We start from the raw sequence: 24,002 nt of genomic DNA on the forward strand, positions 1-24,002 counted from the left end.
CCCCACACAGTTTGGCTTCATCAAGGGCAGATCATGCCTCCTGAACCTGGTGGATTTCTTTCAGACAGTTACTCAGGCTATAGATAAGGGAAAGGAGGTACACACGGCTTACCTTGACCTTGCTAAAGCATTTGACACCATTCCCCATTCAGGTATTATTGATAAGCTCACCAGCCTGGGCATAAACCCTTACATCACAAGATGGATCGCAAACTGACTCTCAGACAGATCCCATAAAGTAAGAGTAGTGGGATCTATGTTCGAATCTAGACCAGTAACGAGTGGTGTGCCTCAGGGCTCTGTCCTGGGGCCCCTCCTGTTTGGCATATACTTCTCAGAAGTACAGGCAAGCAAGGAAGGGCTGTGGCTTACTAAGTTTGCAGACGACTGCAAACTGGGTGCTATAATAGAGTCTTCGGCCGACATGGAGATCCTCCAGAAGGGCCTAAATGAGACTGATGCATGGTGTCAAAGCCATGGTCTGAAGCTAAATGCAAAACAATGCGTAGTAATCCCCTTTGGAAAAAACAGAGTACCCACAAACTACAACATAGGAGGTAATCCCCTGAAATCTGAAGACGAAATAAGGGATCTAGGGACCCAAGTAGATTGTCAGCTTTCCTTTGATAACCATGTTGCCAAAGTGGTTAGAAAATCCTTCTATGTGACCCATCTGATCACGAAAGGGTTTGCATCAAGATCTAAGGATGTAATGGTGCCCCCTCTACTCTTCCCTCATCAGACCCATTATTGAGTACAATGCACCAATTGGAATGTACCTGGCTAGACATCTCCAGCAGCTGGAGAGACCACAGAGGTACCTAACCAAGAGGATTACTGGCCTCAAACAGTTGCCCTATGCAGCATGATTGAAAAAGCTAAATCTGTTCTCTGTTGCATACCGCTTTCTCAGAGGCAATCTCTGTCTAACATACAGAGCCATGTCCAACCCTGAATTGTTGAACATGCTCCATCTTAGCAAAACCAAATCTACTCGAGCTACATGCTCTAGGGATATAAACCTCAACACAACAATGAGTAGAACATGCTGGAGGGATAGATTCCCTTCGCAGAGACTTCCCTTACTATGGAACAGGGTCCCAATCTACATAAGACAGAACCCCTCACTATCACTCTTCAAGAGGAACCTTGATGAGTGGATGGGTAAACAGAAAGTTCACACCGGGGATCATACCAACAGCACTATTAGATAGGGGCCAAGGGTACTAGCTGCTAGTACAATGGTCTAGGGAACTACTAAAGGGGCAGTGAATACCGCACAACGTGGCTGGGCTAATATATGCCTTCGGGCAAATAGCCCAGTACCAACCTATGAACCTATAAGCTCCTTTGCTGGTGCTTGCATAGAGTTCAGCCTCACAATCAGCCTTAAGAAGACCTAAATCATGGGGCAGGATGTCAGCATTATCCCCCTGCATCTTCATCAGCTATCACACTGTCAAGGTGGTGAAGGACTTTACTTACATGGGCTCCACCATCAGCTGCAACCTCTCTGGATGCCAAACTGAATACTTGGCTTGATAAGGTAGCAACAGCAATGGCACTCCTAACAGTGAGGGCCTGGCATGACTCCAAACTGACCATCAACACTAAGATGAAGGTGTACCAAGCGTGTGTGCTTAATACGCTACTCTATGGACCCTGTACTCCTTCAAGAATGCAGGCTCAAGGTATTTTTTCTATGCTGTCTCAGAAGGATCCTGGGCATCACCTGACAAGATTGCATCCCAAACAGGAACATCCTAGAGGAGACAGGGATATCAAGCATGTTTCTCCTGCTCTTCCAAAGGTGCTTGTGCTGGCTTAGTCATGTCAGATGTATGCAGGATGGTCAAATCCTCAAAGAACTTCTGTATGGGGAGCTTGCCACTGGCTCCACACCCACAGGAAAGCCCATTCTACACTTCATATTTGTCTGCAAGTGTGATATGAAGGCAGGCAATATCAGAAAACAGGCTGGGAAGCCATAGCTGTAGACTGCATCACCTGGAGACTGGTTGTCAAGACAGGTAGCCAGATGAGTGAGAAGAAGACAGGTAGCCAGATGAGTGAGGAGAAGAGAAGAGAAGAGAAGAGAAGAGAAGAGAAGAGAAGAGAAGAGAAGAGAAGAGAAGAGAAGAGAAGAGAAGAGAAGAGAAGTGAAAGCACAGACAGCAGAGGACAGCTTCAGTACTTACACAGCCAGACATCAACTACACCTGCACAAACTGCAACAGAGTCTGCCAGTCAAAAATCGGAATTTACAGTCTCATCAAGCACTGCTTTTCAACCACTGACTGATTTCATGACACAAACATTATTGTCTGTCAAAACAGAGAAAGGCCATCCTAATGTAGTAAAATCAGGAAAGGTAAAAAGTAGCAACTCCTGAGTGGGCAGTGAACAAGACAAAGGTAACTGGCTTATCATAGGTTGAGCCACTGCATACTGCATAGGTTCATAGGTGTGTACCAGGCCAATGGACCTGAGGCCTTCACAAGCCCAGCCATAGGATTACCCTGGCATCATGCCACCCGACCCCAGTTCCCAGTGCCTCTGCTGAGCAGAGCCACTGGAGTCATCCCCAAGGCGAACTCCCCACTTCCCATCCACTCATCAAGACTTCCCTTGAAGAGGGTCAGCGAGGTGCTCTGCCCAACATGCATGGGAAGTCCACTCCACAGCAAAGGCAGTCTCCGGGCCATGAACCTGTCACTCCAGTATGCGCCATTGACTGTGGCAATGAGGTCGAGGTCACTGGAGCAAGTGGTGCAGGGGGATTGGGATTTCTTTAGCTGTAGCATTTCTAAAAGAGCTAGGTCAGACATGGCTTTGTAAGTCAAGCAGAGATCGCCTCTACGTAGGTGATATGAGACAGAAAATAGTTGGAGTTTTTTGAGTCTGTCCATATAGGACAAGTGTTTAAGGCTTAGGATCCTCTTTGTGAGGTACTTTTGTGGCCTCTCCAGTTGTTACAGGTGTCTAGTGAGGTACATGCCAAATTAGGCATTGTACTCGATGACTGGCTTAATGAGGGAAGAGTAGAGGGAGACACTGACCTCTTTCTTCAGGGATGCAAAACCCTTAGTAATGAGATGTCCCACATAGAAGGACTTTCTGACCACAGTGGCGATGTGGTGATCAAAAGAGAGGTTGCTGTCAACCTGTGTTCCCAAATCTCTTATAATGCTTTCTGTGGTCAGTGGACTACCATTGATGTGGTAATTCATGGGAACTGGGTTTTTCCCAAAGGGGATGATGACACCTTTTTGGCAATGAGCTTAAGGCCATGGTTCTGACACCAGTTGTTGGTCTCAGTTAGGCCACTCTGTAGGATGTCAACATCACTTGGGGAATTAATAATAGATCCCAACTTGCAATCATCTGTGAACTTTGTCAGCCAGAGTCCCTTCGTGTTGGCCTGGACTTCAGAGAAGTAGATACCAAACAGGAGAGGACCCAGGACCAAACCCTATGGGACTCCATTCATGACTAGTTGGAGTCTGACTTGGAGTCAGCTACTTTCACATTGTGGGTTCTATCTGTGAGCTAGTTTGTAATCCACCTAGTGATATAGTGGTTGATGCCTAGCTTGGTGAGTTATTCTATGATTCCTGAGTGGGGAATGGTATCAAAGGCCTTGGCCAGATCAAGGCAGGCTGTATGAACCACCTTGCCTTCATCCACAGCTCTGGTGACTGACTCAAAGAAGTTGACCAAGTTGAGCAGGCATGATCAACCCTTCACAAAACCAAACTGTGTGTAATCCAGAGTTTGGAGATTCCATATATCCTTGTTTATTAGGTCCATGATGATGCATTCCATAGCTTTGCATATAAAACTCATCAGGTTAATGTGGCGATAGTTCCCAGGGTCTTTAGTCGCTCCTCCTTTGTGGAGAGGGATGACTGTAGCAGTGCGCCATTCGGTAGGGACAAAGCCTGAGATTGAACAGGGCACACAGGTGAGGTGCCAGTTCACTCGGTAGGTCATGTAGAATACAGCCAGGGGTATTGTCAGGTCCCATAGAAGCTGGACAGAGCTGTTTTAACCTGTGCAGCAGTAATAATGCGTGCCTGGCAATCTACTGGTATTGTGTTTGGTCCTTTGGGGGCGAGAGGGGTAAAGTTGGCACTGAATCTGTTGGCCAGTATATTGGCAATATCTGTTGGCTCGGTATAAGAGGTACCATTGTGCAGTAGCTCAGAGCAAATCTGGGTATCGCCATGGAGATTCTTTACATAACTATAGAAGGCCTTGTGGTTGTCCTTACTATCTGCTGAAATTCTGTTTTCATAGCTAGCTTTAGAGGATTTGTTGACGGAGCTCAACTTTTTGTTGAGGCTGATAAGGGAGTTTTTCCAGTCTTGGGACTGTAGAGTTTATTTATGGCAGGGAACCACCAGATTGGCTTCCTTTTTTTGGAGGAAATTGTCTTGGTTCTATTGGGTATGGTGAGATACATGCATTTGTGTATGTGTTCGTACAGTGCATTGGTGTATGATTCAGCATTCATGCAACTATTCTCCATTTGCATGGGTGCCATGACGATAGCAACCTCTGTTTTTAGGAGCCCAAAATTAGCTTTGGAAAAGTTTTTCATGGTGGTTACCTTTGCGGAGAGGGATGTGGATTTCCAAGGTGACTAGTTTGTGGTCAGATCTAACCAGGGAGGAATTGACTATTGGTGTAGAGCAACAGTCACCCATGTTAGTAATGACCAGGTCAAGGATTTTGCTACCTCTAGTGGGAGTAAGAACGAGTTGGTCCTGGGCATTGGATTTAATGAATTCCAGGAAACGTTGGGCAAGTGTATTGGTACATGAGTAGTTTTCCCAGTTAATGAAGGGGTAGTTGAAGTCACCCAGTTTGAGAGTGTTAGGATGGACTCTAATATTTTCTAGGGTGCTTAGGAATGTGGAGTGTGAGTCTTGGGACATGGTTGGGGACCTATACCAGGCTACAACCTGAATCGCTGTCTTACTCAATGTTAGCTGCACCTAAAGTATCTCTGATGCATTATGTTGTGCTACCAGTCTGGAGGTGTGTGCATTCTTTATGAATAAGGAAACACCACCGCCTTTGGAGCTTCGGTCCAAGTTCTGGGAAACATGTGGAATGAGTTATAGTCTGGTAGTGCAGGGGTGCTTTCGGCTGCTTTGAACCAGGTCTCTGTTACAGCACAAATGTCAATGTTCTCCATTTTAAGGACTGCCTCCAGTAAGTGCATTTTGAGATTTAGACTTCTAGCGTTGAGCAGCATGACCCTCAGATTGCATTTGTTTGTAGCTGTTATGGAGGTAATTTGGTATTTGGAACACCACCAAAAATGGCATTATAGGAGTGGCAAGAGCCTTGGCCAGTATCCAGAAGCCCAGGGGTGACAGATGCAGGCCATCTCTGGCAAAGCATCGAGGTTGTCAATCATGTCATCCCAGGCAGACAGACACTGGATCCCCTTAGAATGACACCAGAAACTTCACCAATTGTTGAAATCAATCATTTTCTGCTTGTACTGTGGTATCATTCTGGGAGATGGCAGGATGCTGCTAACGGCTAGGGTCATACCCACCTGGGCTACATAATCCGAGCGCTCCTCCATGTCTCTTTTCATGTAGCCCAGGGAGGTACATCTGAAGTCATTCACACCCACATGTACAATGACAGAGTCATATTTGTATCTGTTGTTGAGGGACCTGATGTGTGCATTATGTGGTGGATCCTGGCACCTAACAGGCAGCTGATTGTTACTTTCTCCTTATTCAAACTAGTGAGTGGGACATCTGTGTATCTCACTGAGACTAGTGTGTTGGACATGTTGTTTTGTCTTAGAGGCTTTGGTTGAGAGGCACACTGTTTAGGAGAGTTATGTGTCTCGTGATTATTGTTGTGTTGTGGTGGTCGAGTGCATTTCTGCCTTGGAGGTCTCTGCTGTTTGGATAGATTTTTATAGAGATCCTCCACAAAGGTGGGTGTGTGGTTTGTATTTTTATGTGAAGGCACTGCTGGTATGTGTTCTGGAGGGCTAAGTGTTACATGTGGTGTGGTGCAAGTGTTGACCTTCTCATCTTAACCAGCTATTCTGGTCTTGGCTGGAGAGTGCAAGGCTTCCAATTTGGATATATAAGTGCATTTCTCACAAGTCTGAGTCTTGGGAGGTAAGAGGAGAGGGTTGTCGGTGTATATGAGGCAGTTTCTACATTGCCTCAGGATGCCCAAGTTCATCAGATTAATAGGAGAAAGCACAGGGAACTGACCTTTAGACATGCCTGGAGGGGTGGGCATTAATAATAAGTACTGGAGCTGTTTCCTTGTAGAACGTTTAGTATTGGTAGCACTTTTGTGTGCTACAATAATTGCTACAAGAATTCTGGTAAAGTGCTAGTCTAATAAGCTAGGAAAAGTGTAGGAGAGGAGAGAACTAGCAGATCTAAGGGAAAAATTGTAAGCTTCTGAGCGTGCCAAAGTCTGCTCTTCAAACAGTCCTGGATACAGCAAGTCTGTATCTGGACTAGACTAGTTACAGAAAAGGTGGAAAACAAGCACAAATGCAGGCTTTTAAACCAGAAAGTTGAAAGAGATGGAAAAACTGCCCAAACGGCCAATAAACTACAATTTCTGTGCCAGAAACCACTCCTCTTGTGTTAGGCTACTTAGTGCCTACCACTCCCACTGACAAGCTAGAAGGCTTCCCTCCAACACAGAAAGGCTTGGGGGGGCTCAGAAGCTTACAGACAGTCTTGGATACAGCAAATCTGTATCTGGACTAGACTAGTGCAGTTTGTAAAAGTCTTCTATCACAACCTTGAAGCTGTTAACACAAAGGGTCCCATCAAAAAAGTAAACTCTACCGAGAAGACAAAGTGGTTTGACTATGCCACACTGGTTATAACTGTGTTGTTATTACTGTGTCTAATTGATCCCAGCAGGCAGGCATTTCACTTGACAAAGAGAGGCAGCCATTGGGGGACTTATGTGTAGACAGTTGTAAACTGTGTCTAATACCATTGGTGATTTTAAAATATACAATTTCAGTGGCATCATAGTTTCTATGGTTTGGGCTGATTTATTTGAAAAAGGATGGACATTTGTACCAGCAAGGGGAGCGAAAATTGATGTGACTGTCACCCTGCTAAAATTATTTGTGAGAAAACTAAACCTGGGCATCTTTTTTAGAGACAATATTAATGGTCTTGTTAACTTCATACCAGAATGTTAAGGACCTATCACATTTAATCCAAAAATATACCCCATTATCAACTTTATGAAAAAAAGTATGAATATATCAGAAAGTTATTAGTGAGTTTAAACAAAACAAGTGGGTCCACAAATCTAACACACTTGGAAGAGGAACTCCTAAGGAACATTACCACCAGTAAGCAGGTTAGGGTCATGAAATAAGGGTGGGGGCCTTGTAGTAATGGATACCAACCATTATATTAACAAGATGTTGGTTACCTTGTACACTGATACTTATGAGGAAACATTTGGAAATGAAATGAATATAGCATATCTGAGCCTTGATTTGCTATTAAAAGATTTACTTATGAATGATCAGATTACAACACTTGAGGATGATTTCCTGAAAGTCCCTCACCTTAGGACCACAACCATTTTTTTGTATCCTGAAGATACATAAAAGTTTAGAGGATACCCCTCTACATCCTATAGTGGATGCCAAGGCTTCAGAGGCAATCCCTATAGCTACATTTATTTACCATCAACAAAATGGTTGTTAGAAGGGTTCCCACATTTGTATAAAGATTCATGGGACTTTCTTTCTAAGGTGGCAAACTTTATACTGATGATATAACTTTTGTAACTATCGACATTTGTGATTTATTTTCTGTCATTCCTCTCAAGGAAGGACTGGAATGGTTTTATGACTTTCTTAGTTTTAATTCCATTTGGGATCACACTAAGATACTCATTTTAAGGACACATGGATGTAATCCTTGACAGAAACTTTATTACTTTTGAGAACCAGCTATTTAGGCAAAACAATGGTCTAGCTATGGGGGTGGCATGCACCACCATGTTTGCCAACATAATGCTAACCCATTGGGAAAACACTTATAGTTTTTACATCTGAGTTTAGAAACTGTTGGTCACTGTATGAGTGATATTTGGATGACATCATCATTTTTGGACAGATAGTGTGGCCAAGATGGACCTGATTTTTTTTTCTCAGTTTTTACATTCCACTACACATTTTTAAGATTCACTATGGAAGTGCAAACTATCTTGATGTCACCATTTCTAAAAATAGAAGCACACACCGGTTTGAGTCATCATTATATAGGAAACCCACATATTCCAACTCACTTTTTGACAGTTGGCATCCACTACACCAAAAACAGTCATTGATGAAAGGGCAATGCGTGAAGTCGGCTTGTATAGTATCAAATGAAAATTATTTTCAAGAAGAGTGAGACAAACAAAGATACGTTAAGGAGGAGAGGCTATCTTGACCTATTTCCACTTGTTATTTCTCAAGAAGTTGTTAGGAAAAGGAATCTTGGCCATTTTTCATCCCTGTTAGGCACAAACAAGTTACAACTTTTAGCTTTAACAGGGCTCAAGATATAAAAGAAGTCCAAGGCCAATATCAGAGAGCTGTGATTTTGCCATTCAATTTACATTTTTACAATATCTGAGATATTATCTAAAGAAACTGGAATTTGTTCAAGATGGATGATGATTATATTAAGTTGGTGGGTGAGAGACCAAAGGTGGTTTGAGTTTCAAAATGTTGCTTGAAAGACCACACAATCCCATTGTCAAAGGTGTCATGGTAAAATGTGGACATTGTCCACAATGTCAATATATTTTAGAAGGGGTATGCTTTCATATAGAAAACTATGGAATGCTCAAGCTTAAACATAAATATTATTGTTACAGTAAATGGGTTGTGTATGTTGCTAAATGTCAACCTTGTGAAGAATTCTACATAGGAAAAACTAAAAGATCTCTTAAATCTTGAATTTGTCAGCATCTTTACAACACCCAGAAAAGGGATGAAAGAAATGCTCTATATAAGCATGTCAAAAAACATCCCAACCATTGTTTTAAATTCTTTATTATAGATCATGTTGATCTTGGACAATGGGGTGGACCATCTGATGATTTTTTTTTTTGGAATACCAAGAACTTAGATGGCAGATTAGGTGTAATGCAACGAAAGGTCCAAAAGCTGCATACGCTATTTAAAGTTTTCTGTTTAGAAAATTATTTTTGATAAACATGCTAGAATTGTTTTATATGTGTTAATTCAATTTTATCCAAAATAATGTTATTATATTGTCGTGAATGGGGGGCATTGAATTGTTATTAGTGCACATACATCAGTGTTTAGTATTTGAGTGTTATTTTTTTTCTTTAATCTTCTATCTTGTATTTTAGCAGTTCACAAGTTTTGTATTAAGGTTTAATTAATTGTGCTCATGTGACTGGTTTGGGCTGTATAAAATAGGGTGAACTGACTGATGTATTTATTCTGATCAAGTCCAATATACCCAGAGGAAAGTGTTCAATTTTGTCTACATAAAGTGTGATGGTTCTGTTTCTTGGCTTCTTCATTTGTTGCATTAATTACACAGGGGGTCATTCAGAACAAAGTTATAGCAAATGTAACTAAGAAAAAAATGTTATCAATTCTCCATGAGGTGTTTCAGTACATAGCTATATAACAAATTCCTCAGACACAAAAGTTACAAAACGTTAAATGCTGTCAGTTCCATTAAATGCAGAGACAAATAGTGTTGTCAGCCTTGTCAGCTGTTCCGTTTACATTTGATGAAACTTCTGCAAATCCCTTTTATCATGCGCCTTTTTGTCTATGCATTTTACAAGCTACTTTCCAGGCAGTTTTAAGTTCAGCATCAGTCATCCCAGTTGTCACCTAATGTGACTTGGAATTCATAGAAACAGGAAAGACTGGCAGACCCTAGGGAATGTTCAGTCTTTGGATTCAATGTACAATTTTCATATGCATAATTGCCCTTGAGGATCTTTGAAAGGATGAAGCTCTGCCCTCAGATGGGCTGTCGGCGCTTTGTGATGCGGTTTTTCGCAATGAACTACTGTGTGTAATGCAATGTAATTTTATCCGGGCTGCACTCAGAGATACCTTGCCTTCCTTCTTTGTATCAATTGGTCGGAGTTCAGGCTATTGTTGCCAGGAGGTTCTTTTATTTCTATGCAGTGTCGATCAAGGAAGTCTCACGATAGTCTCCTGCTGAAATGCTGAAGCGTATGGAGAAACTGTCTAATTGGGAAAGCAAGACAGTTCGGCACAGTAGGACCCTCAGCAAAGCCAAACATTTTGGAAGTGTGATGGCCTTTACAAGTGGCTCTTAATGTAGTAAAACCTGGAAAGGTAAAACGTAGCAACTCCTGAGTGGGCAGTGAACAAGACAAAGGTAACTGGCTTATCATAGGTTGAGCACTGCATACTGCAATTTATAAAAGTCTTCTATCACTGCTTTTTTGATGGGACCCCTTGCGTTAATAGCTTCAAGGTTAACTCTACCGAGAAGACAAAGTGGTTCGACCATGCCACAATGGTTATAACTGTGTTCTTATTACTGTGTCTAATTGATCCCAGCAGGCAGTCATTTCACTCCACAAAGCTGAGTGTGGTTACGAAGGTGTCCTGTGCCAAGGGCCAGGCGTGTGACCCAAGACTGCGCAGAGATGCTGGGGGTCGCGGCGGCGTGTATGAGCACCTCGGGGGAGCACCAAGACGGAGAAAACTGTACTGTGCCACAAAATACCACCTCCAGATTCATCCTAATGGCAAAATCAACGGGACTCTGGACAAGAACAGCGCGTTTAGTAAGTATCCAACCAACAAAAGTTGGGCGCTAAATTTATTACTAGATGGTGTGATTTTTAAAATTCTGGATTCTGTGTGTGCTTACCAGGAAAAATGACATATCTATTTTTATTTCATGGTCAGCTACATAGATAAAATGAAAATTAATGATAAAATAAGATTGTATATAATGGTGCCTCTGTTTCCACAATGAACTGCGATGCAGGTGCTAGAATGTCGCATTGCTTACTGCACTAATAGAATTTTACATATTTGCGCACATCTCAAAACCTAGACTGTGGCTAAACTCTGGATTACACAGTTACTGTCTCGCTTTACTGCCTTGTAACTTAGCAGTCTGTCACTAATGTAATACCTGCTGCATGCTTACTAATTCATGAAGCCATTTATCCTGCATCAAAGGACATCGACCTGGTGTATGCGCCCTGGATGTATACAAGACAGCCTTTCCTGGCTAGATGGAGAATATAATGTATTGCAACTGGTGCATATACAATAAGAAACACACACACGTACTAAAAATAAGGGTGACCACTAGACTTCTTTATTTCTCGTCATTTATATTTTACTTTTATTGAATTGATTTTATTTTGTATGACTTTTTACACTTGACAAGACTTTGAATATAGGGCGCTGTTACGGCTGAATGTCTTGCAGAACCTGATATTTAGACTTGGGATATGTACACCTGATTTTAATATTTAAGGTGTTTACCTTGCCAAGGGGACGAACTTGTGAATGACAGAGGGCTAGAGAGGGGTGCTTCATTCTACATTAATAAACCCGTCTTTCTAATCCCCAGCCAACCAGAAGGTATACGCATTGCCACATTTGTATCTTCATTGCTAACACTCTGCGCACCATGACCCATTTGTCAACAGCAAGTTATCCCACTTTCTGAATGAATCATAAATGGGTAAAGTTGTTTAACCGTTAACTCAAGCAGTCTAGTAACTATATTGTCTTGTAAAAATAATCATGTCACGCATGAATTGGGCTCAAAACTTGCTAACAAAAAGCAATAGTAGGATATCGTTTTTTTTTTTTTTTTTGCAACACACACACACACACACACACACACACACACACACATCACACGCATGCGCATCCATTTATTCTGCATTAAGGTTTGTTATAAGATCAAAAAGCAGGGTTAGAATGTTAACTTTTATGAAAGATGTTAAAGTTTCATACTTAATAGTAATGGTTTACATGTTTGGGAGAAATTACTGCAGTTTTATTTTATTTTCTGAGTGCCTGACAAGTATTCCAGGTTCCAGTAACGTGGTCACTCATAGAAAATGTGCATATGGTCACAAACACTGTCTTTTTTTTTAAGAATGAACCAGCTGTATAAGCATCCCTTTAGAAGCTTAACAAATACACTGGAATTAAGCTCTGTGTTTACGAGAATAGAGAACAGAGGAAGATCAAACACTTTCAAGTACAATACGGGAGATGTAACAAAATCCACTGACTGATCATCTTCAGAGAGTATATAGCAGAATGCATGCTTCAGGTGCTCAGTTACATGTATTCTTCATTGACTCCAGCCATACTTTACTGACAAGATATTACTGTTTACTCTAACAGTTGCCTGCTTACATCGTGCACCCCCAGGCAGAACCAGAAAAAAATGTCCACCGGGATTACTGTTCTTCCCCCGTTAACAAATAAAAATAACTTATAAAATGAACTCTCCCTCAGGTTGGGGTGATTAAAAGAAACAACAAAGATGATATGCAAACTGTAAAAGAGAATGCTGTGCACCACAACATACTTTTTTCCATATGCATACATATTTGGAAAGTACGTCTATTTAAAAGATAACTTACCAGGTTTGATCAATATTAATATTTACATTACCTGTTTATGTGTGTACCTGTCTGTGTATGCATCTTACTGCAGTAAAGAATAATTATGGACACACACAGCAGACATGGGGCAGAGAGGGTCTCTTGTTGGTAAAATGAGACAGACTTGCTGGAAAGGTGGGATTAGAGATGTATGGCATCGATTACAGTGGTTGGTTGTATTTATAGAACAAAAAGGGAAAAAAATCAGGCACCTAACGATTGCAACTTCCTAGGGTTTTTGTTACTTGTGCCGCTTCATATTTGTTATATGATCCATGTGGGGGCTTTACAAAGCGCCTGCTGTCCATGCAGACACATGCACTGCAGCATTGCGTTTCCTGACGCCCGTGGGGTCTGTGTGCTTTAATGTTACATAGCTGATGAGATGGGCTAACCTCAAAGAAGAAGTCTGAAGGCGAGCTGATGATGTTTTCATATAGAAATCAAAGATTTTCCAGGATCAAAGGGCTAAACAAAATTTGCAACTTCATTAGAGGCTAGAAAAACAAGTCCCAAGTAGCTTTATTATATACAATCCTTATCTGCTGCACTTCAAAAACATTTTTTTGGGGGGTGATATATTTGTATTATTGCAATGCTGATTAACCAAAAAGTAAATTGCTTGTTTTAAATGTATTCATTCAGGATCCCAAAGTCCTGGGTCTGAAATGATCCATCATTATAGGTTACTGCAGCCACTTACTAAATGATGGGGAAGTCTTAATCTTTGTCAGATCAAAAGTACTTTTCATCAATGCAGAGGTCATTTTTTAGTCGTCTAAGGTTTTGCATAATTAATTGCGGTGGCGTGCCACGCTAATTAAGCAGGAATTGGCAACACTGCAAATGTCTCTTGCCGCTAAGTCGTTATCTGGGCCACCAACATGAAGTGTATGAACTAGGGATTTAAACTTGTAAGGGATTAAAGGAGGGGTCTGGTACAACCTTGAGTCTTTTATGTGGAGCATTGTTTAAGGCTTAAAAGACTTCATGTGCCTAATATGTTAGCATCTTAATCTAGCAGGCAACCCTTGGCTTAGAGACCTTTCTAGAAGCTGTCCTCATTGTTAGACCCCTTCAGATGGCTGAGACTCTCAAGCCTTATTTCAAAGGACACATTTTTCTCAAGCATTTTGTGGGCACTCGGTGCAACTTTCATTCTGATGAACTTAAATGTATTACTTATATATACTGACTGCAGCTGCGAACTTCAGCTATTGCAATAATGAACCGGTTTCTTTTGCTTACAGGTATATTTGAGATAACAGCGGTTGATGTTGGAGTTGTGGCCATCAAAGGCTTGTTTACCGGGAGGTACTTGGCCATGAATAAAAGGGGAAGACTTTATGCCTCGGTAAGTCTTGCTTGTGTAAGACACTATGAGAAACAGTAAGTGAGTAAATATCTTACATAATGTGCCTTTTTAAATGCCGGTCAGCCCCTTTCCAACTTGAGTTGTTTTACTAGGATTATTTGTGAATTTGAAATGTCAGAGGTGCACATTTTGTTATGTTTTAAACGCGAAAGGTAAAACCAGATGTACTTATATGTTCTGAACTACATAAGCCATAATGTTTCTGGGTGCTCAGAAAAAAATAAGTCATGCACACTAAGAACAGTCTAAGGTACCCAGCATTTATTTTTTACTCAACCCTAGAAACTTCTGTTTAAACAAACTTCTTGTGTTTGCAGGAAGTATTTGTATATGTGTTACATTTCGGGGGAATCTGCAAATAGTTAAATTGTTTAGGTGGCAATGGAGCAATAGCAAACATGACAGAAAACGAAATATCTAATTGTATCCCTTCTTCGAATGCCAGAGAAGAAACATAAGATGGGAGTTGGTAGAGGGGGTTCTACTTTTCTTGAGTATAGTTACTTATTTCGGTTAAGTTGCATAATTATGTTTACAGCAATATGTTAACAATAAATTGACTGGAAGTGTATATTGAAGCTATTTATGTATTATGTAACATACTTATTACAGAGTGACTCCGTATTGTATCTCCATCTGCGGACTACTGACAAATGGTGATGTTTAGGTCCCGTGTTCTGTTGTAATGTATACATGATTATGGACAGGGGGGAGTAGCGAAGTGTCTGACAATTACCAATCAGTCCACCGTTTGCATATACATTTATTATTTTTTCAACACAAACTGCACACAGGTAGCGTCTGTACACGTGCCTGAGATCGCGCCCCCATGCACTTTGCAGAATAATGTCCCCGATTTTTGCCTCAGATTTTGCCATGTACCTCGTAAATCCTGATTTTTTTTTCTGATGAATCATCGAGGACTGCTTCCAGTAATTAGAGCTTCATACTTATTTTACAGAAAATTCTTACAGTGCTGTTCTATTAACTTTAAGCGAATTGCAATAATATTTAAAAAAAAAAAAACATCACTAGCTTGGCGCCTTTGTCCCATCATTATTTTTGAACTTGTTCCTGATTGTTTAGGAAAGAAGCTGAGATATGAATGAGGCAAGTAGTTGTGTACGTCTGCCGCTTGAGTTAATTGATGCGAGGGAGGGTACGCATGTGTTTGTGTTTGTCTGGTAGTATGGCCCCAGGGCAAGGAAACACACTTCAAGTCCTCATCCGCTCATCTGTGGCTGGACATGCACCAAAGGGACCGGAGGCAACAGTTTCTTACTTATGCCACATCAATTGTTTATTCCACATTTGAGGATCTGAAGGCTTATTTGGCAACAACCTTAATTGTACTAGACAGTAGCCTACCCTCCCCAGCACATGCGCGGCGCACCGCGTGCACACGCGTATGCATGGGTGCACGCGCACCACCGGCAGCGCGCTCTATGCGGCTGTCCTGTAATTCGCCCCACTCCCATACCCACTCCTCCACACACACACTGTACTGCTAAGCTTGCCAAGGTTTCAATTGCCCAGAGTGGGACATTTTTCATAAACATGTGAGTTTTTCTATGTAAAGTCATACCCACACCCAGTGCAGAAGACTTCATTTTGCTGAAATAAATACTTGCTTTTGAAAAATAAACGCTTTACGTTGTTTCAGTTTCATACAATATTTAGATGTTTCAAAGGCAAATATATTTTTATGCAACTTTTTAATGAAATCAATATATTTGTCATGGAATCTCAGGACATTGGCCATTTTTATGCAAGACATAGCTGCCCAATCAGGGACTGTAACCATAAGTACTGATAACATCCTTGTTACACAAAACCACTTGGGTAATATTCACATTTTTCTTGAATACAAAATCAGGAACACACAAAAAGGTAGACTACTTACTGAATGCTCCCAAATCCTAACCAGTGTCCATCCTTTTTAGGACACACTCTTTTATTACTGTTTCAGTATGCCTGCTAAAGTTGTAACACCCATTAAATAAGGCTCACTGGCCACACAATCCTTGTTAGGAGCGACCCAGGAGCACTATCCGATTAAACGATTTACTCAAATTGTCACACGGTAGGCGATGAGGGTTGAGAGAATCAAACCACGTACCTTAAGAACTACGGCTGACAGCATAATTGGTTCCCAAATATCTACTTAAGACACAGAGGCAAAATAAGAAATACTGCTCTCTGAAGGAGGAAGGGAAATGCAATGGTGTTTTGCAATCAATTTTCTTTTTCCATTTTAAAAGGCAAGGTTTAACCGAACAGATGGAATGCATCCATACCTTCCAACTTCCAGATTTTCGCAGAATGTCCAGATTTTTGTTTCATATTTTTCGTCTATTTCTCATAAAGTTGTGGTCTTCTGCCAAATCAATGCACTATCATTGAGGACTGAAGTTAGAAAATAATGACAGACAGCTGAGTTTCAGACTTAATTTCCTTTAGAAAATTCACTCTAATGCAAAACCTGTTATTCTATTAACTTAAGTTTGTAAGAGCAATGTTTAAAAAGTGTCCATATTTTTGGCATTTGTCGCCCCATTACTTGTAGCTTTGTCCTGATTTCTTGCTCTAAGAGGTTGATAGGTTTGTCTGTGTAACAAGTTAAACCGTGAGTTGTTACGTTCAGTTTTAACTACTCGCAATATGTTCCCATACCGTGCGAAAGAGACTTCTCTTTTGTTCGAAAGCTAATACCGTTTTCTTGATTACTCCGACATTTCGATCAGTCAGAGCAATAAATTTAATCAAAGACAGAACACAATTTAGAAAAAGAAAACACATTTACATACAGTCATAAATTTTTGGTACATAACTATTGCTTTTTATTAACATACACTGAAAATCCGCTGCATTATTTATTGTACCGTTCTGTTTTAAGGTCTATGATTTTAAAATCTCTTAGGTGTAATTAGTGCCGTTTTGTATAAGCGGCGAAGTAGGAATGGACTACTCTACACACACGTATATATGTCAAAGCACCTCCTGCTGAGAAGGATGAGGCACCTAGGAGGTCATTATTTATGTGCCTGCGTACCATGCTTACATAATATTCCTGACTAATCCTAAGCCTACAACAGTGTGCAACCAAACACAATGTTGTTTGCATCACACTTGGTATATTTTCGTCAACATAAAGAAAGAACCTCTCGTGTAGATGAGAGACAATAATAAATATTGATGTTTCCGTTTATTAGAACCAACTTAATTATTAAGAACACAAGTGTCACCTTTTGGTAAAGGTGGTGTGACCTTATTTATGTTTCGGAAAACAAACAATACAACAAAAAAATCACTTCTCTTGTATCCTATGGTGAAAGCTGCGACTCCAGAGAAACCTTAGAAGTGTGGGCATCTTTCCCTGCTTTTGCCAGCCTTCTTTTAAAGTGTCATAGTAGGATGTCTATTTTTTATTTATTATAAAATTCAGTAATATATTTCACCACAACCTAATTATGACAGAACTAATGTTATCTCTTAGTGATACCTGTGTGAATCAGCAGACACACACACACACACACACACACACTGCAGATGGTAACATTTCATCAATGCTCTAAACCAATAAACAAAATTAAATAAACAAATATCGGGTTTAATTGGTACCTAATGTGCTTTAACTTTTCACTCTGGTACATACCTCTCAACTGCCTAGATTATTTTGCATCATTTTTTTTTTTTTGGCAAATCATTGAGCATTGAAGTCGCTAAATAATTACACTTGATTGTGTTTCAAACATCATATCTTTCAGAAAATGCTCATGAAATACCAGTAATTCTATTAACTTTCTAAGCTTATCGCTGGTTAGATCTGACCATAAACAAATCACTTTGAATATCCACATCCCCCGATAAGGAAACCACCGTGCAAAACTTTTCAAAAGCAAACTTCACTACTTAAGACCGAGTTGGAAAGTTTCAAAGCCCCTATGCTAAAGGATAACGCTGTCCAAGCTGCAAAAATCCTTTACTAATGCATTCTATGGGCACCTATAAGAATGTATGGATCGTGCTATCCCAAGCAAAACTAAGACTCACTCCTCCAAGAAAAGGAAACCAGTCTGGTGGGCCCCTGCCATAAACAAGCTATACAATAGCAGGAGGAAACTAGTACTGAAAAAGAGTAAAATCACAAGAAGGGAAGACATCCCTGATCAGTATCAGCAATAAACTACGATCCCTCATAAAATCATGCAAGGCGAGCTTCGAAAGAAAAATTGCCAAGGACTCCAAAGATAACCACAAGGCATTCTTTAGCTATGTCAAGAATCTAAGTGGCAATGCTCAGATCTGTTCAGAGTTAGTGCAGAATGGCACTAAATACAGTGAACCGACTGATATCACCAACCATCCTGGCAGACAGGTTCAGTGCAAACTTCACCCCCCTCTCACGCCCAAAAGAGCCCATAACCATACCAGAAGAATGTAGAGCCCCTGAAATTACAGACACTCAGGTTAAAACAGCCCTCTCCAAAGCCAAAAACACAGCATCAGTGGGACCGGATGGTGTCCTAGGCTGCGTCCTACACGAGCTCAAAGATGAACTAACCCCTCACCTAAACACACTGTTCAAACTCAGTGTCTCCACAGGCTACATACCCATAGAGTGACGCACAGCAACGGTGAGGCACAGCAACGGTCATTCCGCTCCACAAAGGTGGAGCTACAACAGACCCCAGGAACTATCAAGAAGCCTGACTAGCTTGGTCTGTAAGGCTATGGAGCGCATCATCATGGAACTCATTAACAGAGACATTGGGAACCTCCAAACACTGGACCCCACCCAGTTCAGCTTTGTTAAAAGCAGATCATGCCTCCTGAACCTGGTGGACTTCTTTGAGGCAGTTACCAAAGTTATAGACAACTCAGGTTAAAACAGCCCTCTCCAAAGCCAAAAACACAGCATCAATGGGACCGGATGGTGTCCTAGGCTGCGTCCTACATGAGCTCAAAGATGAACTAACCCCTCACCTAAACACACTGTTCAAACTCAGTGTCTCCACAGGCTACATACCCATAGAGTGACGCACAGCAACGGTCATTCCGCTCCACAAAGGTGGAGCTACAACAGACCCCAGGAACTATCAAGAAGCCTGACTAGCTTGGTCTGCAAGGCTATGGAGCGCATCATCATGAAACTCATTAACAGAGACATTGGGAACCTCCAAACACTGGACCCCACCCAGTTCAGCTTTGTTAAAAGCAGATCATGCCTCCTGAACCTGGTGGACTTCTTTGAGACAGTTACCAAAGTTATAGACAAAGGAAAGGTGGTACACACAGCCTACCTAGACCTCGCAAAGGCCTTCAACACCATTTCCCATTCTGGTATTATAGACAAGCTTACCAGCCTGAACATAAACCCCTACATCACAAGATGGGTTGCCAACTGGCTCACGGACAGAACCCACATGGTGAGAGTTGCAGGAGCTCGGTCCCACTCTAAACCGGTTACAAGTGGAGATCTCCAGGGCTCAGTCCTAGGACCCCTCCTGTTTGGCATATACTTCTCAGAGGTACAGGCAAGCACAGGAGGACTGTGGCTGACTAAGTTCACAGATGACTGCAAACTAGGGGCTATAATTGACTCTTTGGCTGATACAGACATCCTCCAAAATGGTCTTACTGAGATGGATCCCTGGTGTCAAAATCATGGCCTCAAGCTAAATGCCAAAAAGTGCATAGTCATCCCCTTTGGAAAAAACTAAGTACCCACAAACTACCAAATAGGTGGTAGTCCCCTAAATATGGAAGATGCAATAAGGGATCTGGGGACCCAAGTAGATAGTAATCTCTCCTTTGATAATCACATTGCCAAAGTGGTTAGAAAATCCTTCTGTGTGGTCCACCTAATCACAAAAGGGTTCGCATCTAGATCAAAAGAGGTAATTGTGCCCCTCTACTCATCATTCATCAGACCCATTATAGAGTACAATGCCCCATTTGGGATGTACCTTACAAAACACCTGCAACAGCTGGAAACACCACAGAAGTACCTCACCAAGAGGATCACTGACCTCAAATAAATGCCCTATGCAGATCAACTGAAGAAATTCCAGCTGTACTCGGTTGCATACCGCCTACTCAGAGGTGATCTCTGCCTGACATACAAGGTCATGTCCAACCCAGAATTGATGGATATGCTCCACCTAAAGAAAACCATATCCCCTCAAGCCATATGCTCTAGGGATCTAAACCTCACTACAACAATAAATAGGACATGCTAAAGGGATAGATTCCTGTCCCAGAGACTTCCCATGCTTTGGAACAAGATTCCAATCTGCATTAGGCTGAGCTCCTCGCTAGCACTCTTCAAGAGAAACCTTGATGAGAGGATGGAAACAGAAAGTTTACCCCGGGGATCACTTCAGTGGCTGTACTGGACAGAGGCACAGGGAACTAATCTAAGGGGGCGGCAAAAGCCAACACATTCTGGCTAGGCTTATAAATGCCTTTGGGCAGATAGCATAGTACCCACCTATGAACCTATAAGAAGGATATTTAAACTATCTATCCCTAATTTGGGTCCTTTGCTTCCCATTATTTTTAAAATCCCCTTGGTGTAGCTGTTTGTCTTGTAAGGTGTAGTGTCCATAGCTAAGCTCCCTCTTTAAATTACTTTTCCCTGGATCCTCCCGAGCTCAAACTACTGGCCTGTGGTACACTTGAACTGAACCAGGCAACCTTGGGATCAGTGTTATTTTCAAATGATACAGAAGCTCCCTCTTTTAAATTACTTTTCCCTGGATCCCTCCAAGCTCGAATTACTGTCCTGTGACACCTTTTAACTGAATCGGGCGACCTTGGGATCAGTGTTATTTTCAAAACATACAGAAAGCACATTTTATCCTCAGGACAAAATTGTTAATTGCTAGCCCTTGTTTAATTCTCTTTTTTTAACTAAAGTAGCTAATGTCCACCACAGACATTAGCTGCCTACAGGACTGGCCTTTGGTCAACTGGTGCTCTAGGCAAAAGGTCTCCACAGCACCCCTCAACACCACCCTGTGCCCTCATCCTGGTCTACCTATACTATCCAGATTACTGGAAAAACACCCTGGCTAGGGCGGTGCCCTAGGCGGCTGCCTAGTTGGCCTATGCCTAAGGCCAGCTATGGCTGCCGCCCCCATCCTGTGCTTCCTAACAGTATTCTCTTTGTATACTGTTTATTTGAAAACCCTGCCCAATTTTCTACTATTACTAAACCCTTTCTCTTTTAATTCTGGTCTTTCTAAATCCCACATACTCCCAGGTAAATGTGGTTTATTTTATTTCAATAAAAAAGTTGTGCAAAACAAGCAAGTCCAAAGCACCTACTGCCTTTTCTGATTGTTTCTGTAAACTTGCACATCTGTTCCCATCTCTCTAATTTTAAAACTTTTTAAAAAACTGAAACCCTGTTCCCTATCCACTGACAACTTCCTCCAAGAATACTTGTAAAACTACTGCTGACACAATAGCTTGCGTATTCTAATAAATCAGTATTCTAATAAACCGATCCATCTCTGAAGGAACCATCCCACAAATCTGGAAAAATTCTGTTATAACTCCACTACATATAGGCGGTAATACAAATGACCTTACTAACTAAAGACCAATCTCTATTCTTTCTCCTCTCTCCAAAATATTAAAAAAGTGTATAGTCAGCTACTCAATCACCTCATAGACAACAATTTCCTCATCCCAACACAACATGGTTTTTGCCCATTCCATAGCACCACCACTGCCCTCCTCTCCTTCAGAGACACCATGAGTAAGGCCTTATATGCAGATCTAATAACTTCAGTAGTTCTGTTGGACTTATCCAAGGCATTCAACACAGTGTCACATACCAAACTACATCAACAACTGTCAGAAATAGGCCACTCCCTACATACGCTATACTGGTTTGCCAACTACTCACACAACAGACAACAATCAGTCAAATGGCAAAACAAACAATCTACCTAGCTGCTAAATAAAATACCCCAAGGTCCATCCTTGGACCCCCTGCTCTTTAATATTTTCATGAACAATTTACATATAGTGTTCCCTCAAACTACTCTACTAATGTGTAATGTTTAATATGTGGACGACTCCATAATCATACTCTCCTCCGAAAACTTTCAAGACCTCCTAAAAATAACCCAGGAAGCATTTGAATCCATAGAAACCTGACTTAATGACTCCCAATTACTTCTTAATGCCAAAAAAAACTAAACTACTTATTTTCTCCACCAAACCAACCCCACACGATTTTAAAATGTACTCCCAAGATAAAAAGAAATTCAGGTTGTTCATTCTGCAAAACTACTTGATATAACAATAGTCAAATTCTCCTATGAGCAACACATTCTTAACACTGTAAAAAGAACTCACATTAAAGTAGGTAAACTCTACAGGCATCAAAAGTACATGGATGGACCCACAAAATCAAGCTTGCCAAGTCTTTACTACTTCCCTCCCTCTTTTATGGTATTTCCATCTTCACAAACCTTCACTCCTCCCACTTTAATAAATTACAGTGCAGCTACTAGAAAATTGCAAAATGTGTCTCCAGCTTGCAACACTGTTCCCATCTTTGCCAAGCTATCAAAATGCTTATATATGAACTCTCCCAACACCTCAGTTACACCCAACTAACTCTGCCTCACAAGCTAGTATATAAACCAGAGAAATTACCTTCTCTACTGTCAACCCTTACACCCTATATATACCCCCTCTAGAAATCTACGTTTTACAAACAAGCAACTTCTGATCACATCAAAACCAAACAAAAAAACAGGACAAAGCCTATACTCCTATTCCATAGCCAAATTATGGAATGCTGTACCAACATCTATTACTCGGGTAGATTCCCTTAATGCTTTTCAATCCTCACTAAAAAGCTACCATCTTAACGACCCACATGTCATTGCCCCCTTAATACCAGACCCCATAATCTTCTCCTTATTACCCCCCCATCCAAAGCTATAACCAATTGCTAACGACCAATCCACCTACTATTTCTCCCTAACTCATTCCCTGATAAAAAGAATTAAAAAAATATAGTGAGTAGGTATTAGTGTATATCTCAGTTTTTTTTAATGCAATGTACTTAAATTGAATTAAATATAATTTCTTTTTTTCTACAAAATGTCTTTACCTTCAGCTCTGTGTTAAATAGAAGGTGCTACAGTATTTGTAAAAAAGTTTGATATGATGTGATAATTGTTGTCTATATTTTTATATAGTTTAAAGTCTTTCTTTCTAAAACTGTATAACTACCAAGTTTCTGTCATCTGATGTTATTTTACTCATTGTGGAGCTTTTCTCCCCGGGCCTCCACTGAAAATGGGTTTCTGACACAGTGGACTTTCCCGGTCAACAAATGTCAATAAATAAATAATTAATGTTTGCCTTTGTATAGAATTCTTGCTTTAAGTGGCATGGAACTGAAAGAATAAAGTGAATTTTTTGTGGGAAAAAATAAAAGAATAGGCCCCATTATTGCTCATGTCTGGTTAATCTTGGAGAGAGAGAGAGAGAGAGAGAGAGGTACAAACATACATACACATTTGAAAATAACTGTTTTATTAACCTAAATCATACTATTGCTTTATAAATATAGTTGTTCTTGCTATATTTTCCATGTTTTATTAACCCAATGACATTCACAAGTCTTGTTTCCCCAGGCTGAACCTGAAAATAGTCCGAAAGTAACAAATGACCTAAACACACACATACACACACACACACACACACACACACACACACACACACACACACACACACACACACACACACACACATACCCCTATTACATGGCTGATGTGCATCACTATGACTTTGACTTCCCTATTCCCAGTAACAGATATCCAGCTCAGTCTGTAGGATTCCTAAGTCATTCCCAGGCACACTGAAAGGCATAATTCCTCTAGTGTGCTCTTGTCTTCCTCAA

At 41.0% G+C, this 24,002-nt stretch overlaps 1 protein-coding gene across 2 annotated transcripts in view; it reads left to right on the forward strand.

The window, feature by feature from the left end:
- The first annotated feature begins 2,378 nt into the window (after nt 1–2,378).
- Nucleotides 2,379–24,002, forward strand: part of FGF3 (fibroblast growth factor 3) — a 117,434-nt gene continuing 95,810 nt past the window's right edge. The window contains exons 1-3 of one of the 2 annotated variants that reach the window (XM_044082624.1): nt 2,379–2,432; nt 10,440–10,836; nt 13,944–14,047. In XM_044082624.1, coding sequence (XP_043938559.1) covers nt 10,563–10,836; nt 13,944–14,047 — 378 coding nt within the window. In that variant the 5' untranslated portion in view covers nt 2,379–2,432; nt 10,440–10,562. Of the gene's footprint in view, nt 2,433–10,218; nt 10,837–13,943; nt 14,048–24,002 lie in introns of those variants that run through there. The other variant, XM_044082623.1, reaches the window with a different exon arrangement.

Source organism: Protopterus annectens, chromosome 9.part0, assembly GCF_019279795.1.
Source record: "Protopterus annectens isolate FY-2018-M chromosome 9.part0, PAN1.0, whole genome shotgun sequence".
Lineage (NCBI taxonomy): Eukaryota > Metazoa > Chordata > Ceratodontiformes > Protopteridae > Protopterus > Protopterus annectens.